We start from the raw sequence: 18033 nt of genomic DNA, 5'->3' as shown, positions 1-18033 counted from the left end.
AAAGACTCAAGTGTCTATTTATAGGTGAGTGATTAAACCAACCATGGTCTATTCATGCAAGGGGAACCAATTACTGATCCATGAAACAACATGGATGAATCTAAAAACATTATGCTGAGCAAACGAAGCCAGACACAAGAGTGTACACTCTACACCTCCATTTATATGAAACTCTACAGAAGATAAATCCAATCTACACAGTGACAAAAAAGCAGATTAGTGTTTGCCTAGGGCCAGGGAGCAGGGGCGGGGAACTGGCTGCTAAGGGAAACAAGGGGATTTTTTGGGATGATAGAAATGTTCTGTATCTTGATTGTGCTAGTGGTTACAGATTGTATACATTTGTCCAAATTCATTGAAACTTACATTTAAAATAATGCATTTTATTTTGTATAAATTATATCTCAATAAAGGTGACTTTAAAAATAAACTTTTATAAGTGGCTCACTAGTCAGCCATGTTTGGCAACAACTTAAAAGATTGTGTATATTCATGCCTCTGCCTTGAAAAGAGGGGCTGTGGCTGTTGCTGGATATTAAAGAGCATCTGAGAAAGTGATCTGATAAGTGTTTTGCTCAAGATAGGAAAGATGCTGATCAGGGTCTTGGCTGGATAAAGCTGAAAGAGCGAACTATCAAAACAGGGAGAGGTAAGTTGAGAGAGGTAAGGCAATTCGTGAACTCTAATTTTGCTTAAGATGACAACAAAGTACCTTTTAGTATAAGGGACTGTGCATGTATGAGTGTATTTAGGAAACTTACGAAAAGATCAAAACAGTTTCTTACCTCAGTAAATCTCATTGTCAAAAAATTTTTAAAAACATGCATCTTATTACACAATGCTGAGGCTCAAGTTATCCACTGTTCTGGGTGGGGGCAATACAAAATATGGGGAAAACAAAACTAAGAAAACTGTGAAGACGTAATTTAGTTGTGTGGTCTGAAAAAACCAAAGCCTTAATGTTTATTACCTGCACCAAGAAGGAATCAAAAAGGAACCACTCAGTGTCTACCTCGTATAATAATTCAGAGTTCATTTTTCCCATTTTTAATGAAAACATTTTATGAACATTTGGAATTCAGACAGAATTTCTTTTGTTAAGAATGGGGGGTGGGGGGCCAACCCAGTGGTATAGTGATTAAGTTTGTGCGCTCCGCTTCAGCGGCCCGGGTTTGCAGGTTCAGATCCCGGGCGTGGACCTACACCACTCGTCAAGCCATGCTGTGGCAGCGTCCCACAACAAAATAGAGGAAGACTGGCACAGATGTTAGCTCAGGACCAATCTTCCTCAAGCAAAAAGAGAAAGATTGGCAACAGATGTTAGCTCAGGGCCAATCTTCCTTACCAAAAAAAAGAATGGGGGCTGAGTAACATCACAGAAAATGAGTTTTAAGAAAGATTCAATGAAGTTCTTATCAAGATGACATCAAACTACAGCATCTCTCCCAACTAGCTCAGAAACAGCCAGGAGCATCTCAGGACACCAGGTCACAGGGAGAGCCTACTTTGTCTTGAGCCCATAAGCACCAGGCTCTGCCATGGGCTTCATCAAGAAAATGGATGGTGGGCCCCCAGTTTAATGGGATTATTAGATCAACTTGAATGAGCCAGCTCAATACTGAATACAGAAATGGCAAAGGCAGCTCACACTGCACAGCTGCCTCTGACTCTAATCTTCCAACAGTCAGCTCTCGTGAGAACTATTCTTTAACATGGAGAAGGACAGCCTACAGTGAGCCTCGGGAACCTCTTTAACACAGCCACACACAGAACCCCCTGTGCCATCAGGGCAAGCTCGGTATCACATAGCCAAAACTTACTCTGAAGAATCATGGGCCCATGCAAACTCCTGGGCAGACCCAAAGCTCTTGTTTCTCAATGCCATTGCCGTGTAGATGATGTACTCGCCATCACCACACACCACAACAAACCTAGAAATTACAGAAGCCAGGGGGGGAAGTAGAGAGGACCAATGACATGTAGAAGTTAAGAAACAATGATTCATCTTTATGGTAAAATATTTCTAATAAATATTATTTCAGTTGACTGTTACAATTGAATCTAATATCTTTTAAAGTTACACGTTTCTTTGAATACAGAGCTAGACATAAATATTCCACCCAACAAATCCAAAAGCAAATTATGAAGATGGTGTTATTGCTGAAAATATTATTGCAATGGCCTTCTCTTATAAACAAAGAAGACTTGGACAGGAAGATGAGAGAGGCTGGAGATGCATAGAGGGAGGATTCTAATAATTCAACTAGTATTTGTTGAGCAGCAAAATGCCTAGCACTTTGCTCATTACAATTTACATCATAAGAAGGCACTATCTTGTTGCAAGATTATCTTCATTTTAAAGCTGATCATTCAAATGAATAAAAATACCTTAGTCCAGTTTTTAATGACTGTTAAATTTATCAAAATAAACAGAATATTTTAACATTCAAATAATGAGTAAAAATAGAATGATGCATAGTCAAATAAAATTTTCTCAATAAACATAAACAACTCTCTTTAAAGTTATAATTTAGAACACTGTAGTGGCTGCTATTAGATTGCCAAAGGTAAAATGAAAAACTTACAGCAAAAAATGTTTTATGATATTAAGTGAAAAATATATAATGCATTCTTAATCTTCATAAGAAAATTATATTACAAATAATTATAGATACTATTTACTGAATGAGGCAGCATACTTGGTTTATATAATTTGTCCTTTTCAATAGTCAGGACAGCATTATAAAATGCCCAGATGTATTGTAAAATAATTTTTAAAGCTCCACACGTTTCAACTCATTGTGCTAGAAACTCCTCTCTCACAATATATTTGGTGCTTTCTAAATCTTAAGGGAGAAACAGAACTGATGGTTCAAATTATAGATAAGCAGCAGAATTATTACCAATCCCAAAACTTTTTCAAAAGACACATACCACAGAATCAGTTTTTTCCCTTAAGAGCAAATGAGTCAGCAAGTATTTAGAGGATACCCACTAAGTCTCAGGATAAGACATGATCCTTGCCCTCAAAGAAGCACAAGCAGACAAACCCAACCCATCTGAAATAAGAGTAAACAAAACTATTTAACCGTTCAAAATTGTGTGGTGGGACAAGGCTAGGAAGGCAATGCTTTCACCTTGCATGCCAACTCAATCAATTTGTATGGCTGCCTGCAGTTGTGTTGAGAAGGATTGTGAGGCCAGGGCAAAAGCTCATGAGGAACGCCCACCAGAGGGCAGGAGTGGTATATGCTATGGATATGCAGACCCTGCTCTAACATACTCAGAAGCTCAGAGAAAGATTTTGGTGATGGCTTACCGCCCATTAGGATTGTGCTGAATAGTCTGAGGGTATATTTCACAACTGCCCATATCCTTTACTGCCAGTGGCAATCTTTCTCCATCTTTAATTTCAGCATCACCCATTGCTTTTAGGTTGGCCTGCTGGACTTCTGAATGTTTGGCCCAAATTATCTTTCCATTGGCATCCATGGACATAGCAGGTTCTTCCCGACCAAGCTGGAAGAATGACAAATGGCTCTTAGCAATGAACAGGAACACAAATAAAACTACAACAAAATAAACATTCTCTATTTTCATTTAACAGAGGACTCCTTTCTTCCACTTTAAACCTCCAGTGCTTAATCTCTTGTGCTTAGTGAAAGAAGTGCCAGTCTAACAAAACCGGTGACTGGGAAGATGACTGTACTAATACAAGGAAAACTGCTTCCCCTATGTCCATATAATCAGAGAGATAGTATAATTAGAGATTACCTTAACAATGATGCTCCCTTCATCATAGCCCAAAGCGACATTGTTGGACCCTCTCAGACTGGCCACACACCACACCCTCTCCATTCCATAATTCAATGTGCTCTCGAGGCGATACGTACTTGAATGCCAAATACGCACGGTTCCTAAAAAGAACAGTGTGAATACTCCTTTTGATTTGAACATCCAGCAATGAACTATGTCTGGTGAACCAGCCACAGGGAAGTCTTTATATTCAAACAGAAAACACCTCCTGGCAGCTTAATTTTTTGATCTATAGTCTGTAAGTGACTTTATACAGCAACATAAATTAATAATAGAAAATTTATGAGAAACTAAAACTAACAAATGTGATTTTAAGTGTGAAATAATGACAGAATTTCCTGGGTACAGTGACTACTATGTGCCAGATGCTTTATACATGTGGTTTCTTCTCATCTTTTCACTATAATCCTATGAAGTGGAAATGTCTGTTCCCATTTCTTAATTTTCCCAAACCACACATCCATGAAGTGGCAGAGCCTGAATCTGACCCCACATTTCTAGACTCCAAAGCACAGGCTTTTTCAGTTTTTCACTAGGACTTCCAGGTGTCCTCTTATTTAAGTAATAGAGTCAAACACATTAGAATCATGATATGATGATAATGCCCCTTTACTCTTTGATAGCTCAAGTATTCTAATCTAATAAAAATATCAAAATCTTTGGAAACCTCCACTTATAATGCAGGGCACTACCCGGCTTAAATATCCACTTAGTAATTAAAAGCAGAGGAATAAGCATACATTTCTAACTTACCATCTTCTGAACCTGTGATGATGATTGGCAACTCAGGATGAAAACTGGCACAAGACACATTTTGGGCATGTCCCTCCAGTGTCTGTACACATGTTTTATTCTGTAATCAAGACACAGAAAACATTTTTATTAGTGGAAAAACAAGTCACTCATCCTTTATTTTCCCAGTGCACAGATACATTATAAACGATAGTGGTTATGATAATCTAAGTAGAATTCAATACAGAAATTTCTGAAATAGAATTATCTTGTTGTGTGCATATTTTCTCTAATTATTTGGTAGTACAGGCAAATGTAACTATCACATTTAAAGAAGAAAAAAACGCATCCCTCGCCCAAAAAGACCTGGCTTTCATCTGAATATTTTCCCCCCAAATTCCTAGGGTAATGTCTTCAATATTTTTATTCTGTATTTAAATACGAACGTGAATAAGTTTCTAAGTAAAACTGGTTTTCTAGGCCTCATTTTATTAACTGCTTGTGGAAATTTTGATGAGAAACATAAAAACAGAAACTTAACAAAATCTCAGAGATCAAAAGCATGGTAACAAGAGCTCATAACTAGGTTTACAAGAGTCTACGTGGCAAAATACCTGTACCATGGCTGTGTCCTGACACTATTCACTGATCTGCTGGTTTTCAAATATAAACGGAAGTCTGCCAATGAGGATACTAGAGGATGTGAAAATTCATTTTAATTAAACAGTTAAAATTTCTAATTTCTCCTATTAAATGAAAAATAAATATGGCATTTTATTTTGAAAATTGTGACAGGCATTTATTTTCATATGGAGAATAAATTGGGACCACAGTTTAGGTGCAAATACCGAGGGCTTAAGTTGTTATGCTATGAACAGAATTTGACAACCCAAGTTTTAACTGTCCTGTAAGAAACAGTGAGAAGCATGTCAACATACGTCAAAGAAGGTTATGAAAAAACCGTACCTGATAGTCCCATATTTTAACAAGACGGTCATCTGCACCTGAAATGAGGTACGGTTTGTCGCCACCACTGTAGTAATCAATGCAATTCACGCCTTTCTCATGTCCCTCCAGAGTGAAGTTTGGTGAGGAAGAGCCCAGCTGCCACACCTTCAAAGAGCAACAGCACTGCCAGTCAATACAGGGCCTCGCTTTTCAGAAGGCAGCTTCACCACTTCTGACATATTATATAAAATGCCAGAGCCCAGGAGAGAGAAACTAAAGAATGTTCATTCTTTTCACCCATTTGTTTTTGTTCTTTCTCACTTGACTTGAATTTCCAGGGGACAGAATCACTATGGCATTCTCTGAAAACGCCAATTTCCAGGCTTTATCTCTAGAGATTATGATTCAGTGGATCTACAGTGAAACCCAGGAATACAGATTTTTAAGAGACACCGCAGGTAATCCACAAGCTACACTTTGAGCAACACTAATTTAAGGGTAGGAAATGATTCTACGAAAGATTTTAACGTAAAGCTAACGAAAGTGGATTTAATAAGATGTATTAAAAGGAGACAAGTACCACTTAATTAAAAAATTAAAAATATGGAAAGTAGTCAAACACTACTACAGTACTGGTATTAAGCTTTATCTTGACAAGTATTTATTGAGTGCCTACCACATGGCCCTGTGGGGAGTATAAAGATGCGTAAACAAATGTTTACCACTTACTGTATACAACAAACTTTACTAGAGCCAAAGAGAAGACCATTCTTGTTCTCAACGTATATCTAATTTAGTGAAGAAAGTTTAAAACTAATTTCAAAGTTTCCAACCTATGTCAAAAGCAAGGACAATCCAATAAAAGGGAAAAAAAGTAAGGTCAAAACTCTAAGATATTCAGACATATAACATTTAATAATAAATGTCAGACAAATAACTTATAACATTTTATGTAAGTTAAAGGAAAACTAATATAAGATGTAAACTCACGTGTAAGCAAAAGTTAATGCAATATATAATTTTAAATGTATGCATGCAGAGATATCTGAAATATTGTAATGGAAAAAGGAATAGGACTGCACTCATGCAACATGTATTAAGCATCTAGTACAGGCAGGGCACTGTGCTGCTGGATACTGAGTGTCTGTTTGGGGAAGTGGGAGCGACACACAGTTCCTGCCCCAACATCAACATTTCAGGGAATACAGATTTCCAGAGACACATTATTCAATGTGAAGCCATAACAGAGGAAAAAGCAAAGAAGGAATGGGATTAGCGTGAGTGGCTCTGTCTAGATGTGAAATGGATGTTTAAAGAGAGCTTCTCAGAGTAAATAATTGTGCTAAGCCTCAAAAGATGAGTAGTTCTCCAGAGGAAAATAAATCAAAAAGTGAGAATAAAGAGTTCTGCATGCAGAGGGAACAGCTGAATAAGGTAAGGTTCTATGAATATTCATGGCATCTCTAGAGAGAACAGTGAGTAGACCAGGGTTAGAGGAGATGTCTCATAAAATTGGCTGAGGCTAGTCTTGGAAACTCTTATATTCCACACCAAGGCATTTGGCCTTTTATCCTTAGATTGGGAACTGAGAAGATGGAATCCACGTTTTAGAAAGCTAACTGGCAGCAGTACGGAGAAATGGAGGAAGAAAAAGAGAATGGAGGCAGATGAAATTTAAATATAAAATAAATTAATAATCAGCACAGGTCAACAGTAAATGCTTTAAAACATTTTTAAGGAGGAAACAGTAACCTAGAGAAGATAACGGCATTTTTCTTATTCTGGGTTTGCAGAGGTTTAAAAGTCTTACAATATATTGCTCCCACATGGAAAAACACTCCTTCGTTAAAAGCACCGAGTTGCCACAATATTTTCTAAACAGACTATGCCCTTCTAGATCAAAATGAGAAGTCCTATTTTGAGCTTTTGAGAGAAACTTCTAAGACAGGAATAACTTTCTGGGCAGCCAGTAGTAAAATACCTAAAACAACTATATTTCACCAACAATCACAGCTGACACAAATAGTGGACACCCTACCTTGATGGTCCTGTCCAAAGACGCGCTGGCAAACTGATTGTTATCTTTGGGGTTGATCACAATCTGCATAACATAATGGGTATGTCCTTCAAACACTTGTGAGCAAGACCATTTTTTATCCCAGTCCCAGAGCTTAATAAGCATGTCATCTAGGCCAAAAGAAAGTCTCAAGTTAGTTGCAATTTCTATTTCTTTCATTCAGAACTAAGATGCAGGGTCTGTGCCTTTTAAGGGAGCAAACATAAATCATACATTCCATGACTTACAGAAAAAGAATCAGAACTGAATAGATTTTTTAAAATCCTTATTTATTCTAAGAAAAAACTTAACTTTCTACAGAAGAGTAGAGATAAAAGAGAGAAATTACTAATAGCAAATATAAACATTTCATGAAAAAATTTAAGAAAGACTCAGGGCTTTACAGGATGACAAAAGAGTAACACAAGTTGGATTAGAGTCTAAGAATGACTGAAAAATGATGGCAATGACTATTAAAGGAATAAGCATTTGCTCTTATAAATACAAGACTGGTTTAAAAAAAGTTTTGAATTACTTCTCAATTTTTAAAAATGTTTCAAAGAGCTATTACCAATTCAGTGCAATTTGTTTTAATTGCCCTCCAAAAGTCCACTGTTTTATACGTAATACCAAGGAGCAAACTAATCTGAAAATAAAGATAAAACTGACTAGGGTATATGGCAATCTGCCAAACTCACTCATCAGCATGTAAATAAGCTTTCTGTTCAGCAGATGTTTAAGCATCTAGACCTTCAAGTCGGTCTTCCTTGACAGGCATTGGAGCAATTGCTATACAAATCCTAAGCAGAGTTGATATTTTATTAAAATACAAAAGCAAGCAGCATTGACAGCACATTAATGGATTTAAAGAGTTTAAAGGCTGCTTGGAATCAGAACTCTACTTGTAACAGCAGTAAAAGAATTGCATGTCTCACTGAATGAAAATGAATTACTCAAAGAGACACACATGATCAAAAGGGGTGATCTCTTACCGCTGCTGGTTAGAATGAAAGGCTGGGTTGGATGAACAGCAATACAGCGAATGTAGTCTGAGTGCGCTTCAAACATATGAACTCTCTCCAGAGTATTGTAATTGAACACTCTAATCTGCATGTCATCCTAGAAATGGAAATTTACAAACCATCATTACTGTTATGAATTGCACAAAAAAGTATATTATAGACTCAAGGTATAAAAAGTCCGTGCTCCAAACATTGCACTAATCAACAAATCAAGAATCAAAATTCTGAAATTCATTTACATAATCATTGACCAATTCAGAAAATGGGATTAGAAATTCATATAATTACTTACCGCTCCTGTCACAACCCAATTCTTCCTTGCAACAAACTTTGCAGCTCGGACAGGAAGATCACACACTTCAAATGTTTTCACCAGTGTCTTTAAAATTTAACAAGAATATACACTTTGAGTTATGAGAAAATAACTGAAAAATCTACTGTTTTAAAATATTTAAAACATCCAATTATTTAGATCACTTCTAATTTAAAAATATTCTCCAGCTAAAATATGAAAGCTCAATAGTCAAATGAAAAAAATAGATGAGTCAACTTTTCTTTAACAGATTCAAAATTATAATACTTATAAAAGATAAAAGAAAGCAAACGTCCACAAGATGGACTTCCAAATCCTCTGTGCTCCAGCCCTTCCCTACTTCTCTACCCTCATCTTTGGCTGCTCCCAGCCTCACCTTTGCTCCTGTTCCCTCTGCCTGAAAACCCACCCACAGAACTATATACTTCCCTTTCATAAGGTAACACCTTCGTAATTACATGTTTAATGTCAGTCGTTCCTGCTAAGCTCCCTGAGGGTAGGAATCTTGTTCACCACTGTATTCCCAGAGCCTAGAACAGTGGCTGGCAAACAACCAGTGTGTAAGAAGTATATGTTGAATAAATTAGCTCTTAGTTTCTTCTTTGTAAAATGAAACCCTTAAACTCATAAAATAAACTCATAAACAAGATACAATTCTTTTGTACACTTCGCAATATGCTTCCATACAAATGGTATTCATCTTTTTAGTGAAGTATGAGAACACAGTGATTCAGACGCCCCTTCAAGCTGCTCAGATGGACTAACTTACACAGGATAAAGGTAGAAAACTAGGAGACCCCCCCCTAGAAGCAGCAGGGATGAATGCATCTCTTCATCCTCCCACTCTGATGCCTTGTTCTTCAAAATTCTGAAAATCAAACTATCATTTCTCAATCTCTCTTTTTTTCTCTTTTGCTGAGGAAGATTGGCCCTGGGCTAACATCTGTGCCCATCTTCCTCTACTTTACATGTGGGACGCCTGCCACAGCATGGCTTGATAAGCACTGCATAGGTCCACGTCCAGGATCCGAAGCTATGAACTCCGGACTGCCAAAGCGGAGCGCGTGAACTTAACCACTACACCACTGGGCCAGCCCCTCAATCTCTCTTTTTGTACCAGAGAGTAATGAAAACAGTACAATCTTACTGATTGATTAACCACGTGCACTAAATAAAAAGAGTAGGGACTGGTTCATAAGAACTGTTGAGCCTACTCTGGCTTCCCAAGCCAGACTTCAAAGATTCTTCAGACAAAGACTGAATAAACGGGGACATCAGCTCCACCCTGTACAACTGCTACCAGCTGACTATGATATAGACACTGAGAGCAGACAGAACGTGCACTCTATAAGATGACACAAACCCACGAAAGCTCATCAGGAACCAACAAATCCAGGGATCTGCTGAGCAGTGAAAAAGCTGCTGCAGGGCCGGCCCCGTGGCTTAGCAGTTAGGTGCGCACACTTCGCTACTGGTGGCCCGGGTTCGGATTCTAGGCGTGCACCGACGCACCGCTTCTCCGGCCATGCTGAGGCCACGTCCCACATACAGAAACTAGAAGGATGTGCAACTATGACATACAACTATCTACTGGGGCTTTGTGGGGGGGGGGGGGAGGCGGATTGGCAATAGATGTTAGCCCAGGGCCGGTCTTCCTCAGCAAAAAGAGGAGGATTAGCATGGATGTTAGCTCAGGGCTGATCTTCCTCACAAAAAAAAAAAAAAAAAATAGCTGCTGCAGAACAAACAGTCATGGCTCAGGTCCATGTTAAGTGCTGTGGCTGATACAAAAACAAATGACATGAGAGATGGTCTCCGCAATCTAGAAGCTAAACAACCGAAAGAGGAGGAAACGCTACACACTCAACACACAAACACCCAATGTAAATCAGGAAAATAATGACTAATATTTATATGGGACCTTATAGGTCTCATATACAATTTTATCTAATTTGATTTAATCCTTTTGACAATCTTATAACGCATGCAAGGCAACAATATCATCTTCATTTTAGATAAGTAAACTGAGCCTCAGCATGGTTAAAAGGCTTGCCTACATCATTTAATTAGCAGGACGGCTTCAAATTCTAGGCATACTGATTTTGTAACCATTGCACCCACCACCTGAAAGAGTATACAATATCTCCTTATTTAAAATTTAAGTGCATTTGAATTTACTTCCAAAAACCTTTCGGCTCTTTCAAGAATTTTGCTCTCAATATACATGAGTGGCAATAACTCCTACTGGTGGTAAGTAGAGGGAAAAAAGCAGGGATAACCCAAAATAGATCAACCATTCAACGAACACTTACTGAGTATCTACCATGAGCCTAACTGCCAGGTATGTGCTTGGAGCAACAGTGGGAAATAAGATTAGGGTAATCCCTGTCCTCACAGAACCTCCATTCTTGAAGGAAAGAAAGAAATTAAACAAGAAATTACCAATGAGATGAAATATGAAAGGGGAAGCAGATGGCCCTGTGAAAGAGTACAGAAGAAAAACGAGGCAAAGTGGATGACCCAGATAAAGCAGAGTTATGTTACGGCAAAGCCTGCAGAAAGATAAAGGAAGTATACCTGGGCTTTAGAACATACAACAGTGAAATGACAGAGCTGAGAGATAGCTAAATGGATCTGAGAGAGGGGATCCCTAGGAAGAATTAGGAAGGGTAGTGAGGTGGGAGAGGCACCAACATTATCTATTAAGCATAAAATCAGAAAGGTTTTAAACATTTGGATGGAGAAGTAGCCCCCCACCAAAAAAAAGAAAAAGCAGTTAGCATGCATATTATCTGCATCAAGGCAAAAGGAATTCCCAAGATAAAGATCTGAAATTGCAGAGCACAGAAATCCTGACAGTGATATAGTGATAAATGGAATGTTTATTATTCATTAGTTCAAGAAATAATTATTGAGCACTTACTATATGTCAGGTAATATTATAGGCACTGGGATACAGAGGGGAACCAAGTGTTGACGTACATGAAATGGCACTGGTGGGGGTCCTGGTTTCCTGTGCAGTCATTACTGTTTCTTTACACTGAGACAAAACTGTAAGAGTGTTTTTAGGTTTACTTCTGACCTTGGTTCCCTAAACCTATATCTGCCATCTTAAATTCCTTAAATGTGAATTTTACGCACTTAACCTTGGATGTTGAGGATAATCAGCATATAAGCAGATACATCACTGTATGGGATACTGCTTACTATCTGTTCGGCACTTTGAAAGAGAAAGATTAGGGCTAGTCAAGAAAGACTGGGAAACATGAAATAAACTAATTTGAAGGATACATTATTTACTCAGATGAAAGAGAATAAAACACGCATTTAAAGCACATAATCTGTAAAATGCATATTCTCATATGTGTAATCAAAAGCTGACTACAAATATTTCTCTGATATAATCTATGATTTGTATGGTTGATTGCAAGTTATCTGCATATTATTACATTGAGCACTTGGGAAAAAATAAAATTAAAAATCTTATTCTTAAGATTGTTAGAATATTCACTGAATGGAAAATTAAGTACTATTAAATACTTTATCTAGAGCAAGTGATCTTATATTGGTGTCAGCTTCCTTAATTTCAAAGAGCTAATATTACCTACATCAGAATTTAGTACTTAAATATCGTATATAACGAGCCCAGAACAGTATCTCCCACAAGCTATACCCTCATAAATGTTAGTTCCTCCTTACTGAAAATACTTTGTCCCAATTTGAGAAAGCAGTCTGCAGATAGCTACTGGACTCTGTTATGATATTCTTCCTCTTTCATTATAAACACAGCATTTCTAATAAAGTCCTTAAAAATTCCTACCTGTGTTTCATGATTCCAAACGCATACACTGCCATTGTAAAGACTCGCCAACATCCATGGCTCTGTAGGATGCAAATCCACACTCTTAACTCGATCAGATCGAGCAGTGAGCTTTCTCTTGATATCAAGTCGCAGAGGCTAAGGAGAAAGAACATAAAAAAAAAATTAAATTGCTATGCCAAATAAAACGTGTTTGAGATCTTAACTAAAAACAGTGTATTAACAGGCCTACGAATCAATTCAGCTTCTACTTTGCTAAATTGGAGACACAATTTCAAGTCTAAAGTACCTATTCTCTACTTGCACATACAAAAAATAAGAATATTTAAAATTTTAAAATTTATAGCAACAATTGTCAAACTTTCTGGTCTCAGGACCCCTTTACACTCTTAAAAATTTTTGAGGATCCTAAAAAGCTTTTGTTTATGTAGGTTATATCTATTGACATTCACCATGTTAAAAATAAAAACTGAGGCAGCTTTAAAATATTTATATATTAATTCATTTTCAAATAAAAATAAACCCATTATATGTTAATTTAAATAACATACTTTTATGAAAAATAACTATATTTTTAAAATTAGTGAGAAAAGTGGCAATGTTCCATATTTTTGCAAAACTCTTTTAATTCTGACTTAATAAAAGACAATTGGTTTCTCCTATCTGCTTCAGCCTTCAATATGTTGTGACATGTTGTTTTGGTTGATGTATATGAAAAAAAACCTGACCTCACAAAGATATGTAGTTGGAAAGAGAGGAATATTTTAATAATTTTTTCAAATAATTGTGGATCTTCTTCTTTGATACCAAAACTTGACAAATGATAGTTTCTTAAAGGTTAGTTACAATGTGAAATCTGAAACCACATAAATAAACTTTTTACACTTTGTTACATTAAAATCCATTGGTCTATTTCGCATTTTGAATGGATGGCTCACTCATGCTTCATTTTGTAACATCATGCATTGGTCATTTGGAAAATGTTGGTTCACTGCGTTATGCAGATCTTCCAAATGTTGACACATTTCATCATACAGTACCAAAAAATCACATTCATTAATATCATCATCTACCTCAACTGATAAGTCTTTAAGTATTAGAAATCTGCCAAGTTTAGTGACAGACAAGTTTCTAAAATTCTAATTTTCACTTGAAAGCTCTAATTTTATTATTGGCAACAAATACTGTCAGGGACCAGCTGAATTGTTTCCGTTTTTAGAAAATGTCTGCCAAATAATAAAGTCTGAACAGCTACAGTTCATCCATCATTGGTTCAAGGAAAGCCTGCAACTTAAACAACAGTATGCAACAGAAGTGCTTTAAGCATACTATCCGTTTCATCACACAGAATACTTAAAAGATGTGTTCTCAAGTGTCGAGATGTAATAAAAATAATTTTTACAGCTTCATCAATGACATTCTTAAGTGAAATTGGCTTTTAAAAAAATAATATGACAATGAAGAATATGCTATCAGTACAATTTGGTGACACTGAGCCAGCAGGTTCACCTTCCATTACTTTTACACCATCAGTGCAAATATCAACATAGCAAAAAAGGCCAACAGTGTCTTAGTATTAGGAAAATAGTTTTAATTTGTGGTCCTGCTGAAAGAGTATGGGGGTCTCCTAGGAGATCATGGACTACACTTTGAGAACGTTGGTTTATAGAATATCTAGTAAATAAATACAAAAAATCTACTAAATCACGACTGTGTATATTTTACCATAAAAGATGTTTTAAATGATTGATTACTAAGTAAAAGTGATGCTCCAGGAAGGTGGGCCAGGGGACTGAGCAAGTCCAGTATACCTCTACATATCCCCAGTGCACAAATCCCAGTTTAAAAAGCATAGCCAAGAGCTCTTGCTATATTTCTCCCAACATTGAAGTGACTACTTTCAATGAGAAATTGTATTAGCCACTCTAGAACACAAGGATGAGTAAGATACTTATACTGTACCCTCAAGTCTAAATGTCTCCCTCCATCTTTCAAAACTGGATGCATTTAGGACTCAGCTTAAATGCTACTGCCACCAATATGATCTTTCTGATTACCCAAGCCAGAAGTATCCTTTCCTACAGGATCCTATAGGATTTAATTTCAATCTTTAACATCTGTATACACATCTCTTGTTTTCTAAAGCAGATGCTCCTTAAGGGCAGGGTTATTGCTTATTCATGTCTTGATCTCCACAGCACCTTATACATTTGGGTATGGGGGTTTAAGAACAGACAGTATAATCCAGGTCTAGAGAAACATGCTGGATTCAAATTTCAGTTCCACCACTCATTTCAAACGTCCAATAGTGGGCAAGTTTACTTAACTTCTCTCAGGTTTGACGAATGTAAATGAGGGATAACACTATTATCTACCTTTTAGTGTTATGAGAATTAAATTCAGTGTTAATCAGTTAGAACAGTGCCTGGCCTATGGAAACCACTCCATAAACGTTATTTATAAATCACTCTCCCAGCTGTTGTGAGAATTAGGAGGCAAATGTTTAGCAAAGTGCATGGCACATAGCAAACATTCTATGGTAATGAGCAAATAAATTCACGTTTTGTATCTTATAGAAAAGATTAAAACCTTTTAAAGAACAAAGCAAATATTTCATTATGAAAATACACTCTCAAATGTAAAGATTGCAAAAGAAAACTAAATTAGGCAGATCCAAGAGACTTTTCCAAAAATATCCATTACAGAAAGCACAGCAGACCCCAGACCAGAGCAGGTCATCTGTAAGGTCAGGTGGTATAATTAAGACTTGAGGTCTTATTCAGGGGCTCTTAACCTGGGGACCCAAGGAAGGGGACAAGGGTGGGGGTGGGGGTGTGGTGTCTGTGAGTGAACCCACGGAAATTTCATGCATTTTTCTGGGAGTAACCATAACTTTCATCAGTTTCCCCAAGGAATCAACCTCTGTGGTATTTCCAACTCTCTGCAATTTGTCTTGTACAAACTTAATTTTAAGTTGTAAAATAAAGGCAGGAAAATGTTTAAATATAAGATACTAACTTTCTTACATTTTTTCGGAAAAGATATTCTCACACATTCTTTTCTTCTTATTATAACATTTGTGCAAATTTATTTTCAGGTCTTGAGGGTGACGGTGATAACAGAAGTGCTGTCGTGACTGCCTTTCTTACCAGCCACTATATTTGCAAATGCAGAAAAGCACGCCAACCAATTTTATAAACACCTCCCCAACCCTTCTTTTCCCCCTAGGAACTCAGGCTGGAATCCCAAAGCACATGCAATTCCACTTTTGACTCCATATACACTTTTATGGGGGGGCTTCGCTGCTTAAGTTCGTAGTTTGTGGTAAGCACACGCTATAACAGGAACAAGCCCAACATGAGCGCAAGATCAGCTGCTGCCGTTTTAAGGGCAGAATGCGGTAATTTTGCCAAAGCCTTCCACGGAGTTCAACGTTTTGGGCCTCTTGTCTCTCCCGGCCCCGCAGACCCGCTGCAGACCGCGGAGCGCTGACAAACGCCGTGAGCACCGGAGAAATCGGGGACCCCTCAATTCCAGGCCCTGCCCCCCAAAGCACCCCGGACTGCTGGGCCCCACCGCCTCCTCCCTCACAGAACTCAAATCCGACCAGGACCCCGAGGGCCTGAGGCGGCGGCCGCAATGGGAGCCCGGGCCGCTGCTCACCGCGGCCCCCAGCCCAGGAGCCGCAGGAACAGGCCTTGGCCGATGGGGCCCCGCTCCCTCCTGCAGGGTCAGGACCTACCATGGCTCCGTCGGTCCGAGCCCGGGCGCCCTCACTTGCTAACCCCGACGCAGTCCTGAGACACCCACAGACCCACCGACCCGTGACGGACTGACGTGGAACTTCCGAGAGGCGATTCTCGCGATACTGGAGTCCGGGGCCCGAGCGCCTGCGCAAACCCGGCTCTGGCCCGACGTTTCCCAAGTCCCTCCCCGGTTCCCTAGGCAACGCGGCCTTCCGAAGTGCCCGGAGCCAACCTGGCGCCGCTGGAGATGGCCGGGTGTGGCCTCGACCGCTGAGAGCAGTGGCCTGCCGCTGCTGAGCAGGCGCGAGAGGCAGAAAACGGAGAGATAAAAAGATAAGAAAAACGACATGCTTAATCCCCGCTGGACGCCAACGGCAGGGCAGCTGCCCCGTGGTGGAGCTGTGTCGCAGAGGCCGAGAGGGGCTGTCGGGCCTCCTCCGACTGGCTCTGGGGAGAGGGAGAAGGGGGGAGAGGGCGAAGCAAGGCTCCAAGCCCTCCGCTCTCTGATGGGCTGGAGCCCGAGGCCCACACGGTCTCTGCCGGCCCGGACCTGCCACTGATTGAGGCTGCGGAGATGTGGGCCGAACTCCGGGCTGAGCTTCAGACCCCGAGGTCGGAGGGAGGGGCAGAGCCTTCAGTGTGGAGCTCCCAGGAGTTGGGCCACCCAACCTGCATGCTTTTATTGAGCATCGACTATGTTATTCACTCCTTTAACAGATATTGATCACTCTTCAGCTGTATGCCAGACAAACTCTCCTCCCAAATCCTCACTTAAATCTGAATAATCTCCATTTTAGTGATGAGGAAACTGAACCTCAAAAAAGTTGTGTCCTGGCTAAGACTGCTGAGTAGAGTCAGGATTTGGTCCCAGACTGATATGTCCTCAAAGTCCTGTGCTCTTTATACTACATCAAAATATCTCTTTAGGTAGCTAACTCTAGAAAAAGGGCCTCAGCCATAGGGGTTGCAGAATAACGTGCAAGATTATTTGCCTACCACCCTTCACCCTCCTACATCCCTGCTTTTGTTTAATTTTTTTTAAAACACTGTGGGCCAAATAAAACTTGCCCTCTGGCTACATATAAACAAGGACGGCTGGCTTGAGAGAAGCCTTGGAGTTTTTTTAGACCTCTAGATTTTCAGAAAGGCAAATAAATTGTGTAGAAAGTGATATTCAGAGGGAGACATAGATGGACTCTGCATCACGTAATCTGGCTTTTCAGTAGGAGCTTTGCTGCTGATGTGACCTCTTTGTGGGCCTCAGTTTTCCTCATCTTAAAAAAAATTAGTGATGCCGGCCCCGTGACGTAGTGGTTAAGTTCGGGTGCTCTGGAGGCCTGGGGTTTGCCGGCCAGATCCCAGTGCGGACCTACACACACTGGTCAAGCCATGCTGTGGTGGTGTCCCACATACAAAATAGAGGAATATTGGCGCAGATGTTAGCTCAGGGCCGATCTTCCTCACCAAAAAAAAAAAAAAAAAAAATTAGATTGGATAATTTCTAATGATCCTTCTGTTTCTACTATTCTGTGTTTTTGTGATATTCAATAGTAGAAAGAAGAATGGTCTTGAACTGGATT

General features: G+C 39.1%; 1 protein-coding gene across 1 annotated transcript in view; it reads right to left on the bottom strand.

The window, feature by feature from the left end:
• COPB2 (coat protein complex I subunit beta 2) overlaps positions 1–16591 on the bottom strand; it is a 34685-nt gene extending 18094 nt beyond the window's left edge. Inside the window, exons 1-10 of the mRNA XM_004419309.3 lie at positions 16450–16591; positions 12708–12845; positions 8867–8953; positions 8545–8671; positions 7535–7683; positions 5515–5661; positions 4570–4669; positions 3775–3917; positions 3320–3519; positions 1821–1931 (exon numbers count right to left, since the gene is read on the bottom strand). Of these exons, the coding sequence (XP_004419366.1) occupies positions 1821–1931; positions 3320–3519; positions 3775–3917; positions 4570–4669; positions 5515–5661; positions 7535–7683; positions 8545–8671; positions 8867–8953; positions 12708–12845; positions 16450–16452 (1205 nt within the window). The 5' untranslated portion in view covers positions 16453–16591. The remainder of the gene's footprint in view (positions 1–1820; positions 1932–3319; positions 3520–3774; positions 3918–4569; positions 4670–5514; positions 5662–7534; positions 7684–8544; positions 8672–8866; positions 8954–12707; positions 12846–16449) is intronic.
• Between the last annotated feature and the right edge of the window lie 1442 nt (positions 16592–18033).

Source organism: Ceratotherium simum, chromosome 5, assembly GCF_057802395.1.
Source record: "Ceratotherium simum simum isolate JZ-2026a chromosome 5, ASM5780239v1, whole genome shotgun sequence".
Classification (NCBI taxonomy): Eukaryota; Metazoa; Chordata; class Mammalia; order Perissodactyla; family Rhinocerotidae; genus Ceratotherium; species Ceratotherium simum.
The sequence above is the reverse complement of the archived record's forward strand: the minus strand, read 5'-3'. Positions and strand labels throughout refer to the sequence as shown.